The sequence below is a fragment of the Megascapheus bottae genome, chromosome 6 (genome assembly GCF_031878675.1).
Source record: "Megascapheus bottae isolate mThoBot1 chromosome 6, mThoBot2.hap1, whole genome shotgun sequence".
Classification (NCBI taxonomy): domain Eukaryota; kingdom Metazoa; phylum Chordata; class Mammalia; order Rodentia; family Geomyidae; genus Megascapheus; species Megascapheus bottae.
The window spans coordinates 49202579-49224753 of record NC_143514.1 but is presented as its reverse complement, the minus strand read 5'-3'; the positions used below and the strand labels follow the sequence as shown (position 1 = coordinate 49224753).

General features: G+C 47.2%; 1 protein-coding gene across 4 annotated transcripts in view; it reads right to left on the bottom strand.

The window, feature by feature from the left end:
- Ssbp3 (single stranded DNA binding protein 3) overlaps nucleotides 1-22175 on the bottom strand; it is a 152344-nt gene that overhangs the window by 23288 nt on the left and 106881 nt on the right. For all 4 annotated transcript variants that reach the window (XM_090334767.1, XM_090334768.1, XM_090334770.1 and 1 more), the window contains exon 5: nucleotides 18121-18210. In XM_090334767.1, the coding sequence (XP_090190893.1) occupies nucleotides 18121-18210 (90 nt within the window). The remainder of the gene's footprint in view (nucleotides 1-18120; nucleotides 18211-22175) is intronic.

Genomic DNA, 22175 nt, shown 5'->3' with positions numbered 1-22175 from the left:
CGGGCAGGAGGGAGGGAGGGGGCTGATCAGTACGTTCACAGGGGATTCAGAAGAACAAAAAATAAAACGAAGCACCTTATTCAAAGCACACAGGAGTAAGGGCTGGACACAGTATCCATCTGAACAGAGTTTGCCATGTTAAATACATTGGTTGAGATGAACTCAAGGGGAGTGGGGGCGGGCAGTGACACAGACAAGAGGACCCCTGACACCATGGGGACCTTAATACGAATCTTGCAAATGCCATTCACAGAGGATGGTGGTTGGGGGTGGGGGAGGGGAACAAGTGATGTCTCTATCCTCAAGAAGCTCAGTCTTGAGGAAGACAAGGTAATGCGGGTCCCTCAGAATTGACCAAGAGCTAGTGAGAGGTGGAACAGCAAGCCTGCTGGAGATAGCGACAGAGGTGGTAGATGAGGATGAACAGAAGTGGAGCAACAGGGTAGTGCTATAGCTTGAGCCAAGGGGAATGTGAGGACAGATGCATTAGGTACAACAGGGCAAGGCTCTGTACTGGGGAAATTCATCAGCACTGCAAAACAGCTCTGTAAGATGGGAATCTCTTATTTTAACTTTTACCAGTGAGGAAATGAAGTTGCAAAGGTTGAAAAGCTTTGGCTTTGGCTACACAATTAAGTCAGATTTGAAGTGTGAAGTTCAAGGACAGAGGTAAAGCGGGGGTAGAAGGGGACAGGCATAGCTACCCTTGGCTGCTGGGCTTTCCCACCAGCTGGTGGTGAGTCACCTGGAGTACCAAACTGACCCAAAGCTCCCATCTATGCTGACCTTGAATCCCACAGAATAGAGGAGGAAGATGAATTCATTTAAACCACAGGGCTGTTGCAACTGTGGGCTGCAACCCATTAGTGGGTGGCAAAATCAATTCAGTAGGTTGCAATCACTATTTTTAAAAAACCTAAAACCTCAAAAAGGAGAAGAAGAACGGCCAGGAATGGTGGTGTATACCTACAATCCCAGCTACTCAACATACACCAAGAGGATCACAGTTCAAGACCGGTCTGGACAAGAACTTAATATCCTATATGAAAAAACAACTAAAGCAAAAGCAACAAAAGAAGACTGGGGTGTAGCTCAAGCGGTAGAGTGCCTGCCTAGCAAATGTGAGGCCAAGTTCAAACTCTAGTACCACCTCCCCCTCAAAAAAATCTAAAACAAAAAATTCTAGTCTTACATGTTTTAAGGCAGAGCCTCTCTTTTACATGTAAATGTAAATATGTGGCAGGTGTGGGGAACCTGCCTTAAAAGTGCCCCCTAGCCCATCAGCCGCAAGGAGCTGGATTCTCCTCCATCCTTCCTGTACTGTGCCATTTCTGAGAAAAACTTCCAACGTGTATGGGGGATAGGTGTGGTTACATTTGAAAAGAGAGGAGCCACAGGGCTCTGCAGGGCTCTGCTCACTGGGAGACACATTCCTAAGCCAGGGAGGAGCTGGGCCTGGGACAGAAGTGTGCACAAGAACCTGGGGACACCACTGGGGACAGGCTTGGTAGTTTCTTGGCTGAGCGAGGGGCTGCTCACTTCCGGAAAGCTCTGAGGAGCAGATGTTCCCCTACCTGCCATGCTACTAATTTCAACAAGTGTGTGTCTTTCTAGCGGCTGCCAGCAACGGCATGGTTTGTTACCATGAGCAATTTTCTTAATTAACAGACATTAATTAGCCATTTAGCAATTTTGCAAGCATTTGTTTAGCGGCTTTCCTAAACATGAATACCACTGTGATAATGGCACTGATTAGAGGGTCCCCTAATTAACAGTACAGGGAAGGAAAATTGAAATCACATAAATTAAAAAGGGAGGGGAAGTTAATGAAGGCGGGACATATTTGCACCTGCAAGTCTTTTGTACCATGAAACTTGGGTGTAATGTAAACAAAACAAGATAATTTGAAGCCAACCCCCCAAAAAAAGAAAAATAAAAGGAACAGAGGAGGAGAGTTCAAGGGTGAGGTCCAGTTGCCAAAAGGGGGCAAAAGGCCTTCTGTTGGCCCTACAGCTCTTGGCAATATGAGAGCACCTCCTCCCTCATAATCCTTGTAATCTTCATCTCCCTCTATCACACAGTGCCTCTGCAGAGCAGGCGCAGTAGGGTTCTTGACAAGCCCCTCACACCTGTGCACCACCTCACTGGGCAGGAGAGGTCATCAGTGGGTAACGCTGGAGCATCATTGTGGGCTTCTGCATGACAGTCTTCAGAGGGTCAGGACTCAAACCCAGGTGTGAGCACCCCGCCCTGCACAAGAGGTGCCGTGGGATCCAGAAGTTCACCTGTGTCTCCTCAGAAACTCTCCATCTGACTCAGGGACTGGTCTTGGATTAAGTGGAGGTGGCAAGTTTGCTCTCAGTGCTTCCAGACAATCCTGTGGGCCAATGCTATTGCTGAGGCCCCAGCTAAGCTACCTTGTGAGGACAGTGAGGAATGGCTGCTGAACCTGGGGAGGGAGCTGTGCCGTATGACATCTCCATGTAGACTTGAAGCTGGGATTCAAATACTGAAGATCAGGAAATCCTGGCCCAAGACCTGCTTACCCTAGAGGAAATCCCACTACACTCTTTTCCCAGGTGAAGGTAAAATCTCCTCATGGAGTTGAGCTCCCCTCCTACCCCCATTAGGAGCTGACTAGGCTCTGCTTATAAACCTCCTGGCATAGCCCCTGGTCTTACCAAGAGCTAGCTTGATTGGCCAGGAGCCATCATCTCCCACTGGGTTACCCACATCATCCCATCATCTGCTCAGCTTGGAGCTGTCACTGTGTTCGCTATCTGTTCTGCGTCCCTCAAACCGCCTGCAGTATCCGGGGAGGAACCCCACACTGCCTGGCAAACCCCCAAGAGGAAGAATAGAATTGTGCTCATGGGAACTTTTGCCTCCACCAGGAGGCAATGGTGCCACAGCCCTGTTTTATTGTGGCCACAAATGAACAGTCCCACTCCTCTTTCCCCCAGCTAGCATGCTCACTGAGACCTACATTTAGGTTTCCAGAGAGAAGACTTCACTGCCTTTTCAATTTCTTACCCATGTGGGCAAAAGGCTACCTAGATGGCAAACACAAAAAGAACCTTGCTAGAGGCTTCTGACCTTTGCTGGGGTGGAAGCTTCTATCATCCACAAAGACAGAACAGACAGGTAGAAAGGCCTGCAAGGTGGGTGGGGGTCCCTTAAGTTGATGCACTCATCAGTTTTCTGTGCAGAACAACTTCCCCATGGGCCTTTTTGGAGGCCAGTGCTGAAAGCTTTTGAGGAACTCAAAGTAGGTGCATCTAAAAGTCTGCCTGGTGATGACAAGCCGTCGAGACCAGTCTCTCCAGCTGATCTTGGGCTTTCTGTCACAGGTGCTGCATTATAACAGGCTCAGTCTGGACCACCAAGTGACTTCAGTAGAAGCTTCGGGAAAACTCACATCTGTCCAACAGTCAGGTTGCTCTGGCACATAAGTTACCTCTTCCTCTAACATCCTTTCATTTACAGAGCAAAGAGACCCAAGATAGAGGTAGGCCTTGTCCAAGGCCTGAGACTTAGCTGGTACCTGACATCTAGGATAAATCTGCTTTTTGACCTCACATGGGACTGCTGGGTGGGAGTTGGGACTTGTGTGTTAGGTTGCTCTACATATCCCCACCCCTTGCATCTCCTGTGGACCTGGCCACTGGTCTGCTAAGGATGAAGGGTGGGTTTTATCAAGCAGCTTCAGGACATGGAGGGCTTGCTGTACTAGTGGCCCAGTATAATCTGCCGGCTGGGCATGCCACTTCAACTGAGTGAATATAAAATGTATGGTGGTTATACACATGGCAAAAGACACTCAACTAACAATCCAACTTGCTCTTAAGACACAAACGTGGACAGAAAAACACTGTGTAAGTCTACTCTGGGGAGAGGGCTGAGTTGTCTGTGACCATTATTTACCCTGCCGCTGTTGGCATTGGCTGCCTTGTTACCCTCACCTGACTAGGAGGCAGGGTGGGAGAAGGAAAGGGAATCAATTGTACATGCAGCTCATTGAAGGAAACAATTTCATTCAACCTTCAGGATAAACTCAGCATAACTTGGAGAGCTGTGTTCCAATCCAGCATGAACCTATTCCCTGTGGAAGAGACTTCTTTGTATATATGCATGTCTGGTTGGTACAGGGTAGAGCTGAGACTGAGATTTCCAACTCCAAGAGAAGAGATCTGAATGCCTGTGTATAGGTGCCCAGCCTAGGTCTGGCTCATGCACAACAGGTCTTCAGGGGGCTGAACTGGGCATATCCCCTCTGTGTTGTCAGAATGGGCTCCCTGGCTGCCAGTTGACAAGCCTCAATACTACAACTCTCTTCAAGGTGACAAATAAGTGTTCCTGGAATGGTAGGGAACTCACCAGTTAACGAGAAGGAATGTATGAAGTCTCCTCATTGGGGCCACCTGGCTATAATATCAGGGATTCTTAAGCCAGAAACCCATTCCATGAAAAGACCAAAAAAGGCTCATTGCTTTCCACCTGACATAAGGCCCAGCTACCTCCTTTCCTATTTCCCACCTATCCAGTAAGTCAGGACAGTGCCGAGCAAACGGTGGAGACACAGGCCACCACAGTGTGAATCTGATTTCCTGGATGGTCTGCTAAGTCATACACACACACACACACACACACACACACACACACACACACAGAGAGAGAGAGAGAGAGAGAGAGAGAGAGAGAGAGAGAGAGAGAGAGAGAGAGAGAGAGAGAGAGAGAGAGAGAGAGAGAGAGAGAGAGAGAGAGAGAGAGAGAGAGAGAGAGAGAGAGAGAATAAGAACAAGAACGGTGGGGGTAGGGGGGAGGAGTAACTCAGATTTTAGTTAATAGGTATGTCACAACTGCCCCCTTAGAAGCTCAGAATCAGCAAGCAATGGGTTTCAAAACAAAGGGAAACCTGGATGCTAGTGGCTCATGCCTGTAATCCTAGCTATCAGAAGGCTGAGATCTGATGATTATGGTTGCAAGCCAGCTCAGGCAAGAATTGGAATTGGTTACTCTTATCTCCAATTAACCACCAAAAGCCAAAAGTAGAGCTTTGGCTCAAGTGGCAGAAAATTAGTCTTGAGCAAAAAAGCTAAAGCACAATGCTCAGGTCCTGAGTTCAAGCCCCAGGACTCTCACATTAAAAAAAAAAAAAAGATGGGTGTGGGTGTTCTCTAACACAGGTACTATCCATGATCTAACTGGGAATTTCTCTACATACTTGCTTCTTGTTGCTCTTGTTGTAGCATTTGGAATGTGACTATGCCATAACACAGATGGGAAGAATGAGTCTCAGTGATGTGTTCATGGAGTTCAGGCACAGAGAAGGGCCAGATCTAGATTAGTTATTATGCAAGATAGCAGGCTTGGTCCCGAGCATTGCACTGTCCAGTTGAAGCGGAGGATGGGATCAGAAGCAGCACTAGGAACCCAGGGGCATAGCAAAATCTAGCCTACCACAGTTTTTGTCAAGAATTTTATTGAAATTGCATAAATAAAGTTTCATTATAACACAGACATGTTTATTCAAGCATGGTTCAACAGAGTCCAAATGACTCACAAAGCCTGTGATACTTGCTACCTGCCCTTCACAGAAAACATCTGCAGATCCCTGAGCCACATGACAGCTCTCAAGATTTGAAGGACAAACAGGGATATTTCTTAATTCTCAAGTAAAAAAGCCCCATAGTCCTCAGGTCTTATTTGTGGGTGGTTTTGATTTCAAGTTCATATTTTGCTTATAATACCAAGCGTATGTATGTGTAGCTTGTTCCCATAGCAACAAGCCCAGATTTGGGTTCAAGACCCTGGACTCAGATGACCTCCTTGCTGATGATCCCACAGTTTTGTGTGCTTGCTACAATGCAAGGAAAAGCCATCCCTTCACTTGCCGACTCAGATGGTTCAGGGCTTGGCTCCTAGCTGTGTGTTCTTTCAGCAGGTTCAAACTGCTTGGTCTCTTCCTGTCCAGTAAATTCTCCGGCATTTTTAGCCAGGAAAGGGTTCAACCTTGAATATCAGCCATTACAATGAGACAAGGGAGAAGAGAGGTGACTTTGTGGGTCAGTAAAACCCTGTGGTATACTTGCTGAAGATCATATGTGTTTGTGTCTGTACAACAAAGTCCACGTTTCAGGGACAAAGGAAAAGCACCAATATCCAGACAAATGGGCTGAACTTACTTCTCCCGAGTTGTCAATACACCCCTGAACTGAGTGCTAAGCACTAGCACACAAATAAGTGGCAGTCTGCCCTTCCCTAAGGAGTACCAGGCTAGCTGAAGACAAGGTATAACTAAATCACAGCAGTACTAAGAGGCAGGAACCAGTGCACTGGGCAGCTAGATGGGCAGTGATCACAATGTAATCACACTTAGGGTGGACCTCAAAGGATGAAACAGTATCTTCTGGTAGAGAAGAATGACCTAGATGCATAGGGGTGGTTGTAGGGAACCTTATGTATACTTGGGGAGCTCAAGCTGTGGAGGCAGTATTAACCTGTGGGAGCTAGTGCAAGGAAGTGTCTGTCTCAGGGAATCATACATCTACTTCGTTCTTTCTCAAAGATATTTCTATGCCTTTCCAAGTCAGAAATCAAGGCTTATGGTCGTGGGAGAAAAGAGCTGAAGCTGTCTGGGGTGCTAATTCCCATTTCTTGTGGACTATGCAGTGAATGAAAAGAAACAAAACAAAACAAAAATCTGTCAATGTTATCATTTGTGAGTGACTCCATCAAACCTTAACCCCTAGTAAACTACTTCCAGTCTATGTGCAAGGTGCAGGCAACACAGGGAGGGTCTAGACAGCAGACTTCCCCTCCTTGATTTTACTTATTACAGAAGCTTTTGGGTAAGTGGGAACATAGAGACAGATTCCCTGATCTTGAACCTTGCTGGTCCCTTGGAATGCAGAGGGAGTTTGGCCAGAGCAATCAACTTCTCTCTCCTCCAAATGGCTGCTTTTTGCTGTGAAAATGGATATTGCTGTAGACTTAACCTGCTCCTCAATGCCTTCTCTGCTAGCACCCAAGTTCCACTGTTAATCACAACAGCACATCAAGGTAAGGGATGTATGTTAAAGAGGCACTCCCTTGTCCACCCAAAGCCCTTGAGTCTACTCAAAGCCCTCCAGCCCTCCTGCCCTTCCCTGCACACCTGGAAAATGATTCTAAAAGTAACAATTCACCATAAGCAACCAGGAAAGGGGCCTAGAATGGCCAGAATTCAGCGTTGCTAATACATTCAGGATAAGATGGGTAAGAATGGACCAAAGGAAGGGCCAAGGATGTCCCTTTTCTTCTGCAGTCCTGGAGACACATGAGCAGTTGCAGTTTTTCACAATTCTCTCTCCCTAAAAAGCTTAGAAAATGGCCCAATTCCTCCTTCCGTTTTTAGTGAAGGTGAGATAATATGATGGGGCAAAGCAAAAATCTAGGACTTGGGTCATATTCAAGTTTGAGGAATACGACCCAGGGGGACACAGGCAGCGTGCAGCAAACCTTAGCAGAAACACAGGAGTGGCTCTGTGGTGCTGCTGGAAGTGCTCAGAGCTCCAAGAGTGGTCCCCTTTCGTTGGCCTCCAAAATTCTTGGTGCTCCACAGGGCAGGGGCTGGGTGTGTAGGGCTCCCCATGACACCTATGTGTACTCCCTCTAATACTGTTGGGGACTGGGCCTCTAGACCAGAACTGACCACAGAATCTCCAGAATCTAAACCACTTCTAAAACCTATATAATCTAAGAAAATCAGATTCACCTGTTGGGCATATCTTTTTTTTTTTTTTTTTGACCTTAGGGCAAGGATGACAAAGCCTTCTTAAATAAAATGACCTAGGAGTAAAAAGGGTTCAAGGTGAAGGATAAGTTCTGCAGAAGAACTGACACATGCAAACTAATGCAGGTTTGAAAGCAACAATTATGGCTTTTGCCTTAGGGACTAAGAGCTGGCCCAACAATGGCATGAACCCCAAAAGCCTTATGGAGAATGTGGGCTTTGTTCTTCTAAAGAAGGGACACCATGAGGAGAAAAAGTACTTGCTGGGGGAGAATGCATCATCACTGACCTGGTATTAGCCCATGCTGGAGTCTGACCCATGAGCTATGAATCCACTAGGGCCATGGACTGCCTTTTCTGCCCAACCCTAGGAGCCAAGGAGAGCCAGGCAAAAAGCTGTTGTTCATGCCTGGGTGCTAAATGAATAAATGATTCAATGCTAGCCTCTGGGAAAGAGCCCTTACATAGATTTCCAACCTGCTTTCTGACCTGACCACATTTCCAAACTCTTTTGATCCATAGCCAGTGAAGCAGATGAAGTTTCTTCTATTTTATAGCCCCTCTCCCAAGGAAGTCAAATGAGGCTCAAGCAAAATTCACTACTGACAAGACTTGGATGTACAGGCAAAGACTTCAGGTCTCTGCAAGCTCATAAAAACACTCCTACTTGGAACAGAACCAGAGACTCCTGATCCTATAATCCCCCTGCCCTTCTCTACCTGGTGCCTCTTATTGGGCAGAAAGGAAACAGGGGACAGGGTGGTGCAGACTAGACAGGTGGGCAAGATGGAGTGAGTTAATATGTTAAAGTGCTAATGTGCCAATACCTAGTGTTTCACAGGTGCCAAATCTGTCAGTGGAACTGAAGGGTTGTGTGCTGAAAGGCCACTGATCTGGTATCTCCACACAGCAATGCCATATAGGCTATGCTTTGACCCAAGGCTCTACTGTAGCTAGAGAAAAAATTTAAGTATCCTTCACTCTTGGGTAAGCTGGAGGATGTACCTTTACCTTGGCCTCTAGCTTATTGAACAAAACAGCCGTAGGCTGCACAGCAACGATCCAAAAGCTAATAGGTAGCTAACAGGTGTTCATTGGAATCAGGTGAGTTCCTCACGCATTTCATCGCAGCATTCTTACAAATGCTGTAAGAGATCAGGGCTGTTATCACCCACTAGTACAAGAAGCAACTGAGGTCCAGAGAGATCAACTGACTTTCTTAGGCAACCATGTGTTCACCCAGACTGAATGACATAAAAGCTACCAGGAAGGATGATCCACTGATACAGATGAGAGGAAGGGGTGAGTCTAGCATCTTCTTGCCTAAGATAGAGGGAACAGGTGAGTCTATCCACTGCCAGTACAAACCCAGAAGCCATCAGTCATCTTTCAGCCATAAATCATTATGAATAGGCATACATGTTCACATGTCTTCTCCATCTACCACGGGCTAAGGGGTCTCCTGCTCCAAAGCCTTGTTTACAGCCACTCACTATCTTGTAGGCCCCAGCCCAATGTTGTGTGTTCCCATCCTGCCTTGCAAAGAGAACTGGCATTATAAAGGCTGTGCCTTGTCCCTAGCATCTCCATTCTGTTTTTAGCATGAGAGGGAGTTTTTCTAGGAGAAAGCTCACAAAAACAAGTGACTTCAAGGCCGTGCATGTATGGAGGAAGCTATTCATGGAGAGACAGGTTGCTTGGGGAGTTGATTTTAGCAGAAATAGAGCATAAACTCAAAACTCATAGGATGGGCTCCTGCCATGTCCCAGGCTCTCAGAAGAGCCCTTCATAATGCACTAGATGCACAAGTAGCCCCTAACCCAGTCCCAGGCCCCCATCCAAAGGGCCGGTTCCTCTGGTTGAGGTATTACTTGAGTTGAGGAAGGAGGGGGGGGGGGGAGTCTGATCATGATACACATACTGCTGAGGCTTGTTATTACAGGATTCTGCTGGAATTCTCCTCAAACCTCTATTGCTACAAAGGCTAAGTAAGCAATGTGACCTTTAAAAAATAAAATAAAATGAAGTAAAGGAGAAAAACCCTACACAATTTGTTGCGATGAAGGCAGGGCAGGAGCAGAGGAAGGTCTAAGCACCCCAATCAGCTATGATAGAGACAAAACAAAACAGTCCCCCACCAGAGGCTCTTGAAGGGAAGGGAAACAGCCCAGAGCTGGGCAGGCTGGCAGCTCCCAGTGGCACGGAGAGCTCAGTGGTAAGAGAAATTCAGGTACAAATGTAGATTTAAAGTAGAGAGGATAAACCGTCCCATTCTTATAAAACAGTGGCAGAGGCAGCCGTGACAACAATCCTCCCAGAATCAGATCCATAAATGCCTCACTCAGGAGTCCATTTACAGATGAGGAGGGGAGGCCCAGAGAGGGGCAAGGAGAAGCAGGTACACAGCATACTCCTCCTAGCTGGACTCCCAGAGTCCTACCAAGACCCCCAAACCTACCCTAAGGAGGAGAGAGACCTTGGAAAGAACGGTGGGAGAAGAACCATATCATGTTGGTAGAGTTGTGTGCAGCCCACAGGGCTCTACAATGTGGGGCTGGCTCCGCGTTAGGGGGCAGTCAAGGCTTGTGGAGCCGCTAGAGGCTTTGTTACCGAGCAAATCTCCCTAGTGCTGACTGCTGATGCATAGCTAACCGGGCGCAGACATTGATTTATGCTCAACTTTCCATTTCACCAGTGAGAGTTACAGGGCTACATGTGGAGCGCACGTTTTTGGAGCGGGAGGGAGAGGGGGCTCCAGTGTGCAGACACAAACATGTGCACAAACATACACACTGGCAGTAAGTGCTACTTTTTCCTGTTTAAGAGGCTGAGCCAGCTGCTGAGCTAGCCTGGCACGTCAGGAGTAACCTTTTGTCCACTGTTGCTAGGAGTCCTGGTGCCGGTCATCTGCCACTGGGCAGAGGCTAGGCACCAGGCTGGCTGCTGGGTGGAGCTCAGTCTGACCTTTGCAGAGGTGGTGCTGGTCAGGAAAGGAGCCTTTCTTCTCCCTCTCCTATCCCAAGCCTCTGCCCAGGCCAGGCAATTTGTGGGGAGGGCTGTGGAGGGACCACAGAGGATGGTGTCAACAGAGGGACAAACTAGAGCTCAGAGGGGGCAAGGTGACTCCCCAAAGAATGCACAGGCATTTGGCAGTAGAGCACTGAGACCAGGGTATCCAATTCTTTGAATGGTGGTGAGAAGGTTTAAGCTTAGAGCCTGCAGCTGACTTCTAGCACAGTAACCATAAGAGGGGGCTGCCACTCTCTTGAGGAAGCTGGTTTGAACAGGTGGGGCTGGGGCAGGAAAGAGCAGCAGTCTCCCACCACCAACTGTGGCCTGGAGCCCAGCAGTTGTGGCGCCCCGCCTCCTCTCTAATCCCTCTCAGCAGGGGTGACCCTGCCTTCTGTCAGTCTGGAGGCAGACAGCAATGCTAGGGGCTGGGTGGTACTTCAGTCCTCCAGGGAACTGACACATCTCCTGTACTCTCCTCACTGCCAACAGATTGGGTGGGGGCTGGGGCTGTGGTCCTGACAACAAGGCCCAGAACAGAGGGCACTGAGACGTGTTTTGTGGAGAAGGTTCAGTTCCACTGATGTCCAGGACAGTCTTTCTGACTGATCTTCTGGCCAGTTTGAGCTTGGTTTCCTTATCTATGCAGAAGACATGCCACTGGCTCTGGGGCCTACCTTCCAGAGTCAAACAGAGTCACAGAAGATGGGAAGGGGACAGCTTTTCCACCTGAACTCTAGGTAGGGTTAGACAGCTCTACTCAGAGCACATGGGCTGGAGCAAACGGGGTCAGGCTGGGCAGACAGAGAACCATGCTGCACCTGGCCTCATGGTGAAGGATCTAAAGGGATAGAAGGTTCTCATCACCCCACCATCCCTTTTCCACCCCATCCTACCTCCACTACCTTCCCAGAAGACCTCCTTAGCTTGCCTCCTGCCTAGCTCCAACACCTGTTAGGAGCTACCAGTTACACAGCAGTATACACAGGCCACAGTCTCAGTTTCTCCTAGTCACCACTCTAGCTTAAGCTGGGACACCTCTTGAGAAGACCACTGCAGGACTCTGTGCTGGCCAGCCTCCCTCTAAGTGCCCAGCTCCTCCAGCCTCTGGTGCTCTTTCTGAAGTCATCATTCCCTTATTAGGAGTGGTCCATAGCTCCCCAGTCCTTCTGGTGCCAGTTGTTGCTCACCTCAGGGTAGGCCTGATCACCTCCTGAATCCTTCCCACAGCCCTCCAGGCCTGCTGCCATCCCAAACATGCCCTACATAGCTGCACCCTGGTACACCCCCCCTCCTGCCTTCCTCACTCCCTGGCAGCCTACAACTCAAACATCAGCCCCCTTTCCCCGAAGACCTTCAGACCAAACAAGCTGCTTCTTTGCCTTCCCTATGGTACTCGGTCAGATGTTGTCCACCCCCTCCCTCCCTGCTAGATCCGCAGTGCTCCTCAAAGGCCCTGGCATCTTAGAAACCACATATGACCTAAGGCCAAGGAACCTCACATAGCCTCAGTTCTAGCCATCTTACCTGGCCTGCTTTACTATCTGTCACTTCCTTGCTAGCAGCAGGCTTTGGAAACCATAAAAGAAGGGGCTTCATTCTTTCCAAGTCTCCCCTCTTCCAGATCTGTCTCAGTTAGCATAGAGAAATCTTTCCTATGGCAGCTTACTGGAAGGAGTAATGCCAGCTTGATCTCTGCGCCTCTCCTCTTCCCATAAGACAGCAGGACAGGAAATTGACAGTACCCAGACCAGCTGGAACTGCCCCAGTTACGTTTGACTCTGACCTTCCTGGAGTCCTCACCCATGACAAGGCTAACAATTTTCATGCTGTCTACAGAGCTGTGTACCACCACTGTCAGGTAGCTCACTGCTTCATCATGAAATTGGCAGATAGTATAAACATCTTCCATATAGATTCAAATTGGCTTCCTCTTCTTTTCTCTTGAGGACCTGGGATCTGAGGCTGACACTTGGCAGAATGTCAGACACTTCAGACAGTCACTACAGCCCTCTTGAGGCTGCTCTCTCTTGGGGAAACCCCAGCTACATCTGGAGACAGAGAGGCAAGAGGAGCTGTCCCTATAATCATAGGAGGCAAAGTGTGTGCATCTTCTTCTCTTAACTTGCCGATCATTTCTCTGGTTCCAAACTGTTCATAGCATTTTCTCCATCTAGTTAGTTCTGTCCCTTGAGTTGTTGGGGGGAGGGGAAGATGTCTCTGGAGACAAACCTCTACCTCTTTTTTTTTTTTTTTTTTGCCAGTCCTGGGCTTGAGCTCAAAGCCTGAGCACTGTCCTTGGACTTTCTCAAGGCTAGAACTCTACCACTTGAGCTTCAATACCACTTCCGGCTTTTTCTATATATGTGGTACCAAGGAATCGAACCCAGGTCTTCGTGCATGCTAGGCAAGCACTTTAACTACTAGGCCAAACTCCCAGCCCACCTCTACCTCTTTCAGGTAAGGTGGGCAGGAACAAAGCTTACCTAAAATCAGAGTACAAGAGCTTGTGGTGCCAAAAAAAAAAAAGCAGGACTCTTCAATGTTGCTCAGGATTATCATTACCCTATATTCTCTGCTGGAAGTCTGTAGCATCCACAAGATCAGCCACTAATGAGTATCTGCTGTAGCACCCAAGTCCAAAGAGCTACTAGAGTACTTGTGAAGTAACTGTTTAAGGACATAGACCTTAGCCAGGCTTGAGCCACACAAGAGGGCCCTACAGGTCTCTCACTTTCTACCAAATGAAGCCTGGAATACTTAAGGTCCATTCACAACTACCCAGAAACTTCAGCCTTCCCAAGTGTCTGTCTCACACCTACTTTTAGAGATACCATCTCAGTCAGGGCTGCACTGCCTACAGGAAGCCCTCCTGGCTGTCTTGTCTTGGAAAGTAGACAAGCTGGCAAGCCTACCTAAGCATGGAAGACCATGTGAAGGAATAGGGTTGCTGATTTGTTTCCCTGGACAGACAGGTAGTTGATCCAATTCTAATTTAGAACCCCAAGCCCAATTAAATATCCTTGTACACCAGAGTGGGCCTATGACTATTCTAAACTCTACCCCTGTGCCCTCTGGGATTCCATATTCATATCTGTAAGTCTGGGCCAGATAAGGAGAACATGCATTCCCTTTCATAGGCTCACTGTCATGGTATACATGGCCAATCATGAACTGTCAAGCTCAGACATGGCTTCATTATCATTCTCAACACAGAGCCTCTGAGCAGTGTCCAGCTTTTCCTATGTATGTGGTACCGAGGAATCCAACCTGGGTCTTCATGTATGCTAGGCATCTACTCTATCATTAGGCCAAACTTTTGGCCCCTTTGCTACTTTTGAGAGAAGATGGTGCCTGTCTATCTGTCTGTCTGTCTGTCTCTCTCTGGATACTTGAGATTCATGGTACTGTGAAAGAACAGTAGATTGGGAACCAGAAAATCTGGCATTAAGACTCCAAATACAGCCCTAAGTTGATAATTTGGGGCAGTCATTCACCTTTCCCAACCAGCCATGCCTTCTCTGTAGAAACACTGTGACCAAAATGTTCAAAAACACTACATGATTGAAAACAATCATTGGAATTTAAAAACAAAACAAGAACAAAAACAGTCTGTACCCAATGCTCTGTTTCTCTGTGACCTCCAGCGCTAGACCTAGAAATCCTAAGTGAATGACGCCCCCTTGGGGCCAACATTTGGGGGATCCACCCAGACCAATGTGCCTGGCCAAGCTAGCTTTGCCAGATGTGCAGCCTGTTAAGTTGCGCAGAGGGAAAAAACTACTACTGCTTGATTGTGTAAAATCCATCCAGAGCAAGAAATCAAAGTTGCAAGATCCCTCAAGAGACCATCCAGTTTAGCCTCATGTAATGGTGAGAAAAAAAGGCCCAAAGAGTGAGAGCAATGCATAGCCAAGTTCTCTGTGTCCTTTTCCACTCAAGAACTACAATCTTGGACTCTTAGGACAGCTTCCTGTTGGACCCAACCTGGCCAGAATGCCAATCCAGTGCTTTGAGGCTGGCTAGGTTCCTGCGCTGTAACATGAGTAATCATGCTGGGAGATGCCAAGATTAGGATAGTTTTTTTTTTTTTCCTAAATACAGAATTTCCTTGCTAAATTCTACACAGACCCCCAAGAACAACATAGTATCTCTCAGGTATGCTCAGGTCAATGCTGAAACCTCTCCTTGCCATCCCTTAACGGCTACTAGACACTATCATCTTGTTATGCCATACCACTAGATAGGTGAAATCCAACACACACACACACACACACCACACAGATGGAGCCTAACGTGTGGCTGGCCCAACCTTCAGACTCTATGAGTGGGCTGCAGCCTGATGTCAGAAGCCTAAGGAAATAGGCTCTGTGTATGGCTTTCTGAGGTACTAGAATGGGAGTCGACAGCTATGCTTTCCTATCTATTTTAGAGGTCCTAAATTTAAGACCAATTAGTGGTACAGACCTGACTTGAAAATGGGACCAGTCACTAGGATAGGCTGGACCAATCATCCAGGCTGGCTCCCTATACAAAGTTCTCCTGTGCCAGAGCCACCGAGGCTGGGGCCAAGAGGGGAAGAAGTACAATTGTTGGTAGCAGATAAAACCCTCGATATCATCTCTAATTCTCTTCTAATATCGGAGTGGCCACTTGAAGATGAGCAAGGGGCAGGGCCAGCAATCAATAGCTAATATTTCTGTTGTGAGACAACCTGCTCCGGAAATGGGCTGCCACTACCTCCTTCCAGAGACACCCTTTCCTCTTAGCAAGCACTCAGGCCAAGTGGTCAGCATCATAACCAGGAAGGATCAAGCAGGCTTTCACACATCCCTCATCCGGCTGATGGAGAAATAATGCTGGGCCACACAAGGAAGCAGGGAGGACAGGACACACAGCTTCCTGCTGGATGACCCAGACAGTTCTGACGGTCCACCCTACCCAGAGAACAAAGAGGACCCTAAGTCATGACAGCTGCCTTTTCTTGGTATGGCTGGAGATGGCTAAGGACAGGAATCAATCTGGAGCTTTCAAAATATTATACAGGAGAGGCAAAGAAGTATGCCTGGAATTAAGCCTTAGCTACAAGAGATTATACCAAAGGAGGAAGAGGGAGCTCCCCACATTTCAGACAGACCTGTGCCTTGACTTAGACTCAGGCCAAGACGGAAGTCAAAAGCATATTTAAAACACACACACACACACACACACACACACACACACACACACACACACACACACACACACATACACACACACCCTTGGTTACTGTCAGGGGCTTGCTACCATATTGGCTTGCAATAGGCACCTGGAAGCCTGTCAAGGAGCCATACCTGAGCTATATAGGTCATGCCTGGCATCCTGAGTAAGGACATGTGAATCTGAACAGAATATGGCATGGAAGCCATTAGATGGATGCAGAGTATCTATCTGCAGTGGCTACACTGCTATCTTTGGTATAGGTGAACTCTCACCCCCACAGAATGGTCCTGTCCAGGAAAGGGCCATAGCCATGTAGCTGACTTTACTAGGTCCATGGGTTTCCAGGGATTTTACGGTTATACTTTCCCTTGGCCCCTCTTCCATATGTCTGGCTTTCCCCCAAGCCAAGACCCTAGCAACACCTGGTCTGGTATGAACTAGAATCTCACATTTCAAAGAGTTCTGAAGCTACATCAGTCTCTCCATCTCTGACAAAGTCCTGATTTTGGTAGAATGCTGGGAATGCATACTGATAAGTATGTGGCCACCTGATGCCCTAGAGGGCCATCCTTGCGTCCCTCTTTCTCTTCCCACGGAATTTTCCTTCTTCTTTTGGTGGTACTGGGGTTTGAACTTAGGGCCTTGTATTTGGGCCATACCTCCAACCTTACTTTTTGCAAGTTATTTTGGAGACAAGAGTCTCATGGACTTTTCTGATCTTGCTGGCTTTGAACTACAATTCTCTAGATTTCAGCCTCTTGAGTAGTGAGGATGACAGGTATTAGTTACTGGTACATAGCTTTGTGTTCAGCTTTATGAGTGACCAACTGCTTCTGTTTTAAGGGAATAACCAAATTTTACCATGGTCCTTCTTGGTTAGTAAGCAACATGTCCCAACCTTCCTCCCCTGGGAGTAAACATCAACCAAACTGTAACATCTTGCAAAATGAGAACCCCCTTTAACACCCTAAGATGTGATTATCCTGTCATTTCTCAGATACCATCAGGGTCTGTTCAAGGCAGCCTGACTTGCTGCTAGATGCTGCATTGGATGCTACACTCTGGCTGACAGTGAATGACCTCTCTTTGAACTTTACCTCATAGATCTAGCTCCAAATTCCTGGGCTTCACTGAGGACATCTTTGTCCCCAAGGACATCTCTGTCCCCTTCTCCACACCACTCTTTCCTCATTCTTCTCTGGGAGCTTCACGCTTACAATGGTGTGGAGTATCAAGGTGTGCTATCCAACTCAGCCCGAACAGGCTGGACCAACTGAACAATGCCACAATTGAGAGCTTCACCACAGAAAATTCCTTGCAGCCCTGTACACAGACAGCTCTTCAAGATGGCATCTCCCAGTCCCAACTTGGCTGAAGTGGGATAAACTGCCAGGAGGGAAGGAGAGATGGAGGAGGCACAGATGGGTGGGAGCCACACCCAACCCCAACAAAGTGATTTCACACACACCCAGAAAAGGCCCAGCAAGGTGTCTGGAAGAGGTGTGGTTCCAACTCACGGGGGACCTGTTCTTGCCTGTTGTATACTACAGACATAGATGCTGTGGGATGCAGTCTGTGGCCACACTCGGAAAAAATCAGTGGTTAACCAGAGAGAAAGGATTCTGAAACCTGCCAAGATGAGTTTGTTGTTGTTGTTGTTGTTGTTGTTATTTTAATATTATGCCTAGGGTTTGTAGTTTGGACAGGTAAAATAAACAATGACAATGACAGCAGCAACAAAACAGGAACAAGAACAGTTTACTCTTCTTTTTTTTAAATAAATAAGAAAGGAAAAAGTCTTTTGTTAAAGGAAAGCTCCACACTGGCCTGGAAGCAGCTCCCCGCACCTCTCCAGCAGACCATGTTGTGCCTGCGGAGCTGGTGTGAAAAAAACAAACTGGTGAAGGGCACTGCCAGGCGGAAGGTATCTGCTTTCCCATCTCTCCTCTCTCCTTCCCAGCTTTCCATAGAGGCGGAGAGATGGATAGGAAGGGAAGGGCCTCAACCAACACGAAGCAACTGTATTTAGACCATGGCAAACAGCTGTGCTGCTTTTCTCCTCTCCCACCTGCCTGGTTGTCCTTTTACCCCAGTCCAAGTACACAAGGAGTATGGGACCCATGGCCCTTACATACCTGAAAGAAACCCGGTGGGATGGGGCCTCCAGGCATCCCATCATTGGGGGGAATGTTGCCAAGCACAGGGCTTGGGGCAGCTGCTGCACTCTGTGGAGAGAAAAGGTGGACATCAGTGGCCAAACCCCCAACCAAGTACAAAGGAGGTTGACCCACACCATTCACTATGTCTGCCCATGCCCCCCCAGACCCTTCTCAAACAGGTATATTACTGAATGATGAACCTGGGCCTCTATTGCCTCATCTAAGAAACTAGGGAACAAGGCCCACCACTCAGGAATGCTGCAGGAATGGCAAGAGATGGAAGCAGCGAAGGTACTTCCCGCAGTACCTGCCCTGCGGAGGTGTATAGCTAACACACGGTGGCTACTATTGACAGTGATGCCCTACTTTACCCACCAGCAGTCTAAAAAGCTCTTAGAGGGCAGGTGGAATGATTTATAAATCATGGTACTCTCTCCAGGCGGCTGGCATGCTGCACAGAGCAGAAGGTCAATAAATACCCACAATTCAATAAATAAATGACAGAGCAACTAGGAAATGCCCCAGACCAGTGTGAGGAAGAAACAGACAGATGCTTCTTGGCCCCCAAAGGGTCCTGGGTGTCTCATGAGAAGCAGGGGTCTGCATGACAGAAGACTGTTTTTACTTCTCTTGTTAAATGTTGCTATCCTGGCACCCACCTGGTACATCTGCCTCAACAAATGCCTCCCAGGGGTGAGCAGACGCTGTTGCACTCCCCACCTGGCCTCTTTCCAACAATCTGTGACAAACCTGTTCATGTGGCCAGCATGTCTGTGCCTGGCTCTGTGCTCATGATGGCAGGGCTAAAGGCTGCGAGGCCCAAGCACTTGGCCCCAGGGACATATCCAGGGGCCTTGATGCTCCCTATCTGGGCCCGTTCCCAGATTCTCCCCCTATGCTAAATCTCCAGGTGTCATTCCCACAGATGTTCACTCCAGTCCATCGTCTCCACTGTTAACAAAACTAAGTAATTTCACCGCTGATCACGTCCTAGGATCGTGGCTCTTCTCTAAGACAAATTTATGACCTGTAGGGTCAGGAAGCCCAGCACCTCCATTTGTTTCATAAATGCAGACTCCTATCCCCTACCCATGAAGGAGTTACTGCTTTCTTCTCCTTTATCCTCAAGCCACAAAATAGAAACCAGACCTCCAGACTTCCAGTCTTCCATTGATACCACATATAACAGTGAACAACCCACTCTGCTTCAGGTGCTATCATTTGTACTAACAAATGGCATAAACAAGCTACTCAGACCTCTCTCATCTGCATCCTGTAAAAAGAATGGCTGTTGTTTCCACCTCTACATTAGGAGTGTGGTAGGTTGAGCTGGGATGGGATGTGGTCTGTGAGATGGGATTACTCTGAAACATTGGGAATTAAGACTGGGTACAGGCTTGAGAAGGTTGTCTGGTAGATCCTAAGTAAAAGTCTTCTTACATATAAGTCTATAGTCAAGGAGATTCTGCCAACCATCCTGTATGGTGTGTTCCAAGCATTTCCAAACATGGGAATGACCTCCTTCTCTTGAGTCTATAGCCTATTCAGAGCAGGGGAAGGCCTCACCTGGACCCCTTGCCATCTGGGGGAGGGCCAAAAGGGGATACTTCAGGGAGTAATTCTTTAGCTACAGTATCATTTCTTTGAGGTTAGTGGTTCTGTGAACATCTGACATTTTGTGATTAGGAACCAACAACTACTTGTTCACAGCCCTAGAAAAAACTTACAAAGGGGGTGGGGGAGCTGAGGTAAATATTTACCTATATTTTCTTCCAATTCCTTCAGAAATGGAGGTTACATTTAGCTCGTTAATCCTCAGAATAGACATTGAATCAATGTTTGCAAACCTGATAGTTACCTTTTGAGTATTTTGAATCATTACCTTCTGGAATGCTTTCACATTGGACACTTGTAGATCTATTTTTATGGGTAAAATATTCCTGTCTTTCATTATCTGGAGTACTTGACTTTTCCTATATTGAGGTGTAGGCTAAGCACGTCATAATTAAGAAAACAACTTCAAATGAAAGCTGGAACCTGCAAATACATTGCTTATGAGGCTCCTTCACCCAGAGATGTGGTTTTCCTATGAAATCAGGAGTGAGTCAACAGTTCTAGGAGTGGGTAGGAGGCCCATGCTTCTTTAAAGGCAAGACTAGGATAACTGCAATGCCAGTAAAGGGGTGGAGTAATTTTCTGAAATCTGAGATGCAAGAAGTATTTGATCATCTACCTCTGGAGGAAGAAAAACAAAGGTAGGTATGGCAGTAATGGTTAAGGGTCAGGAGATCAAGGGAACAACTCTCTTTGGTGCCACTGGGGTTTGGTTCAGAGCCTCATGCTTTGCTAGGCAGGCACTCTTACCACTTGATCCATACCACCTCTCCAGATATTCTTTTTGCTGTACTGTTATTATTTTGCTGGTTTTTTTTTCTTCATTTTTGCCTGGGCTAGACTTGGAAGATAATCCTCTTGCTATCACATATACAATGCCCTCACCTGGCTTGTTTGTTGAGATGAAATCTCTCAGTAACTTTTTGCCTCTAATGATCTTCTGATTCTACTTTTCAAGTAGCTGGAATTATAGGTACAAGCTATTGTGTTGGGCTTAGAGACTTTTATGACCGAAGGCCTTCTCATTCTGTTAAACCAAGCAGTTATGCAACACTTAAGTCTGTACCCTGCAGGATCACAATTATTGCTTCTCCCCTTTGATTATGAATCAAATTATAAACTCACAGAAGAAGAAGAAGAAAAAAAAACTTTTAAAAGGGCAAGAAAGCAGCTACTGGTATACTGGGAGACACAAGGGAAAGAGGCTAGAAGACCTCAGAATAATCCTTGCCCACAAAACCCAGACCAAGGGACCCTACATTATTTCTGCCAACAGTGCACTGGATACCAGCCTCCACCCTACATCTTGACAGCAGGGGCTATTTACAGCCTAGCACAACATGAGGCATACAGCAGGTGTTCAATAAATGATTACTACTTGTATTATTCAAAGACCTGCTCAAAGCTGACCATCTGGAGCCAGGCCTTTCTGGATTGCTACAAGTCAGCCTTTCCCTGTGGTTTTCAGCTTGAGTTAGAGCACTATTAAGACACAGCAAAGCATCTCATGTGAGTTTTCTCTAAAAACATAAAGCCCAAACCTGTGGCCTTCCCTAGGCCTACAGAATGACTAGTTGTGGTGGGTACACAGGATGGAACTTCCCCATCAGAGCTGGAGAATAAAGAACACTGGATCTAGAAAGCTAAGGCCTCCTACATGGGTTCAGGTCCTAGCTGACAACCAAAGGAAAGGTCCTTTCTCACTTGGGATTCAGTTTCCCCCAGGTGTCTTAAGAGTTGTCTACTATGGCTCTTCTTCCAAACCTTTCTGACCAGCCAATCCCACATACAAAAGAAAGAAGGGGCTCTAAAAAACAGTACCTAAAGACAATGCTTTTCCCAGAGAACCACGAGTTCTAGCTTTTCTCCTTCTATTAGAGAACATTCAGAGGTCAAAGAATAAAAAGCACTCAGAGATCCACCTATTATCTGAACTGGCAGGGAGCACTGGCTGACATCTGGGTTCTAGCCACTCAAGCCTTCCTATCCAACACCCAACCACATTCTGTATATACATGTCTAAATAGAGCACACAACTAGGTGTAACCCTGAGTAACCCATGCTTAAATTGAGGGAGAGGGAGATTAATTTAAAGAGCCTTGCATAGGGTGATACAGGCCAGCTACCTTCTCTAAGCTTTTGGGATAGGGTCTACTTGAAAAGCTGAAATGCCTTCCAAAAAAGGCTAACTCCCTCCTTTTCTTTCTTTAGTGTTTATTGGGCTGTGAATATGGCTTAGTGGTAGAGTGCTCGCCTAGCATGCATGAAGCCCTGAGTTCAATTCCTCAGTACCACATAAAAAGATAAAGCCGGAAATGGTTCTGTGGCTCAAGTGATAGAATGCTAGCTTCAAGCTAAAGGAGGACAGGGACAGTGTCTAGGCTGTGAGTTCAGGTTCAAGTCCAAGGGATTGGCAA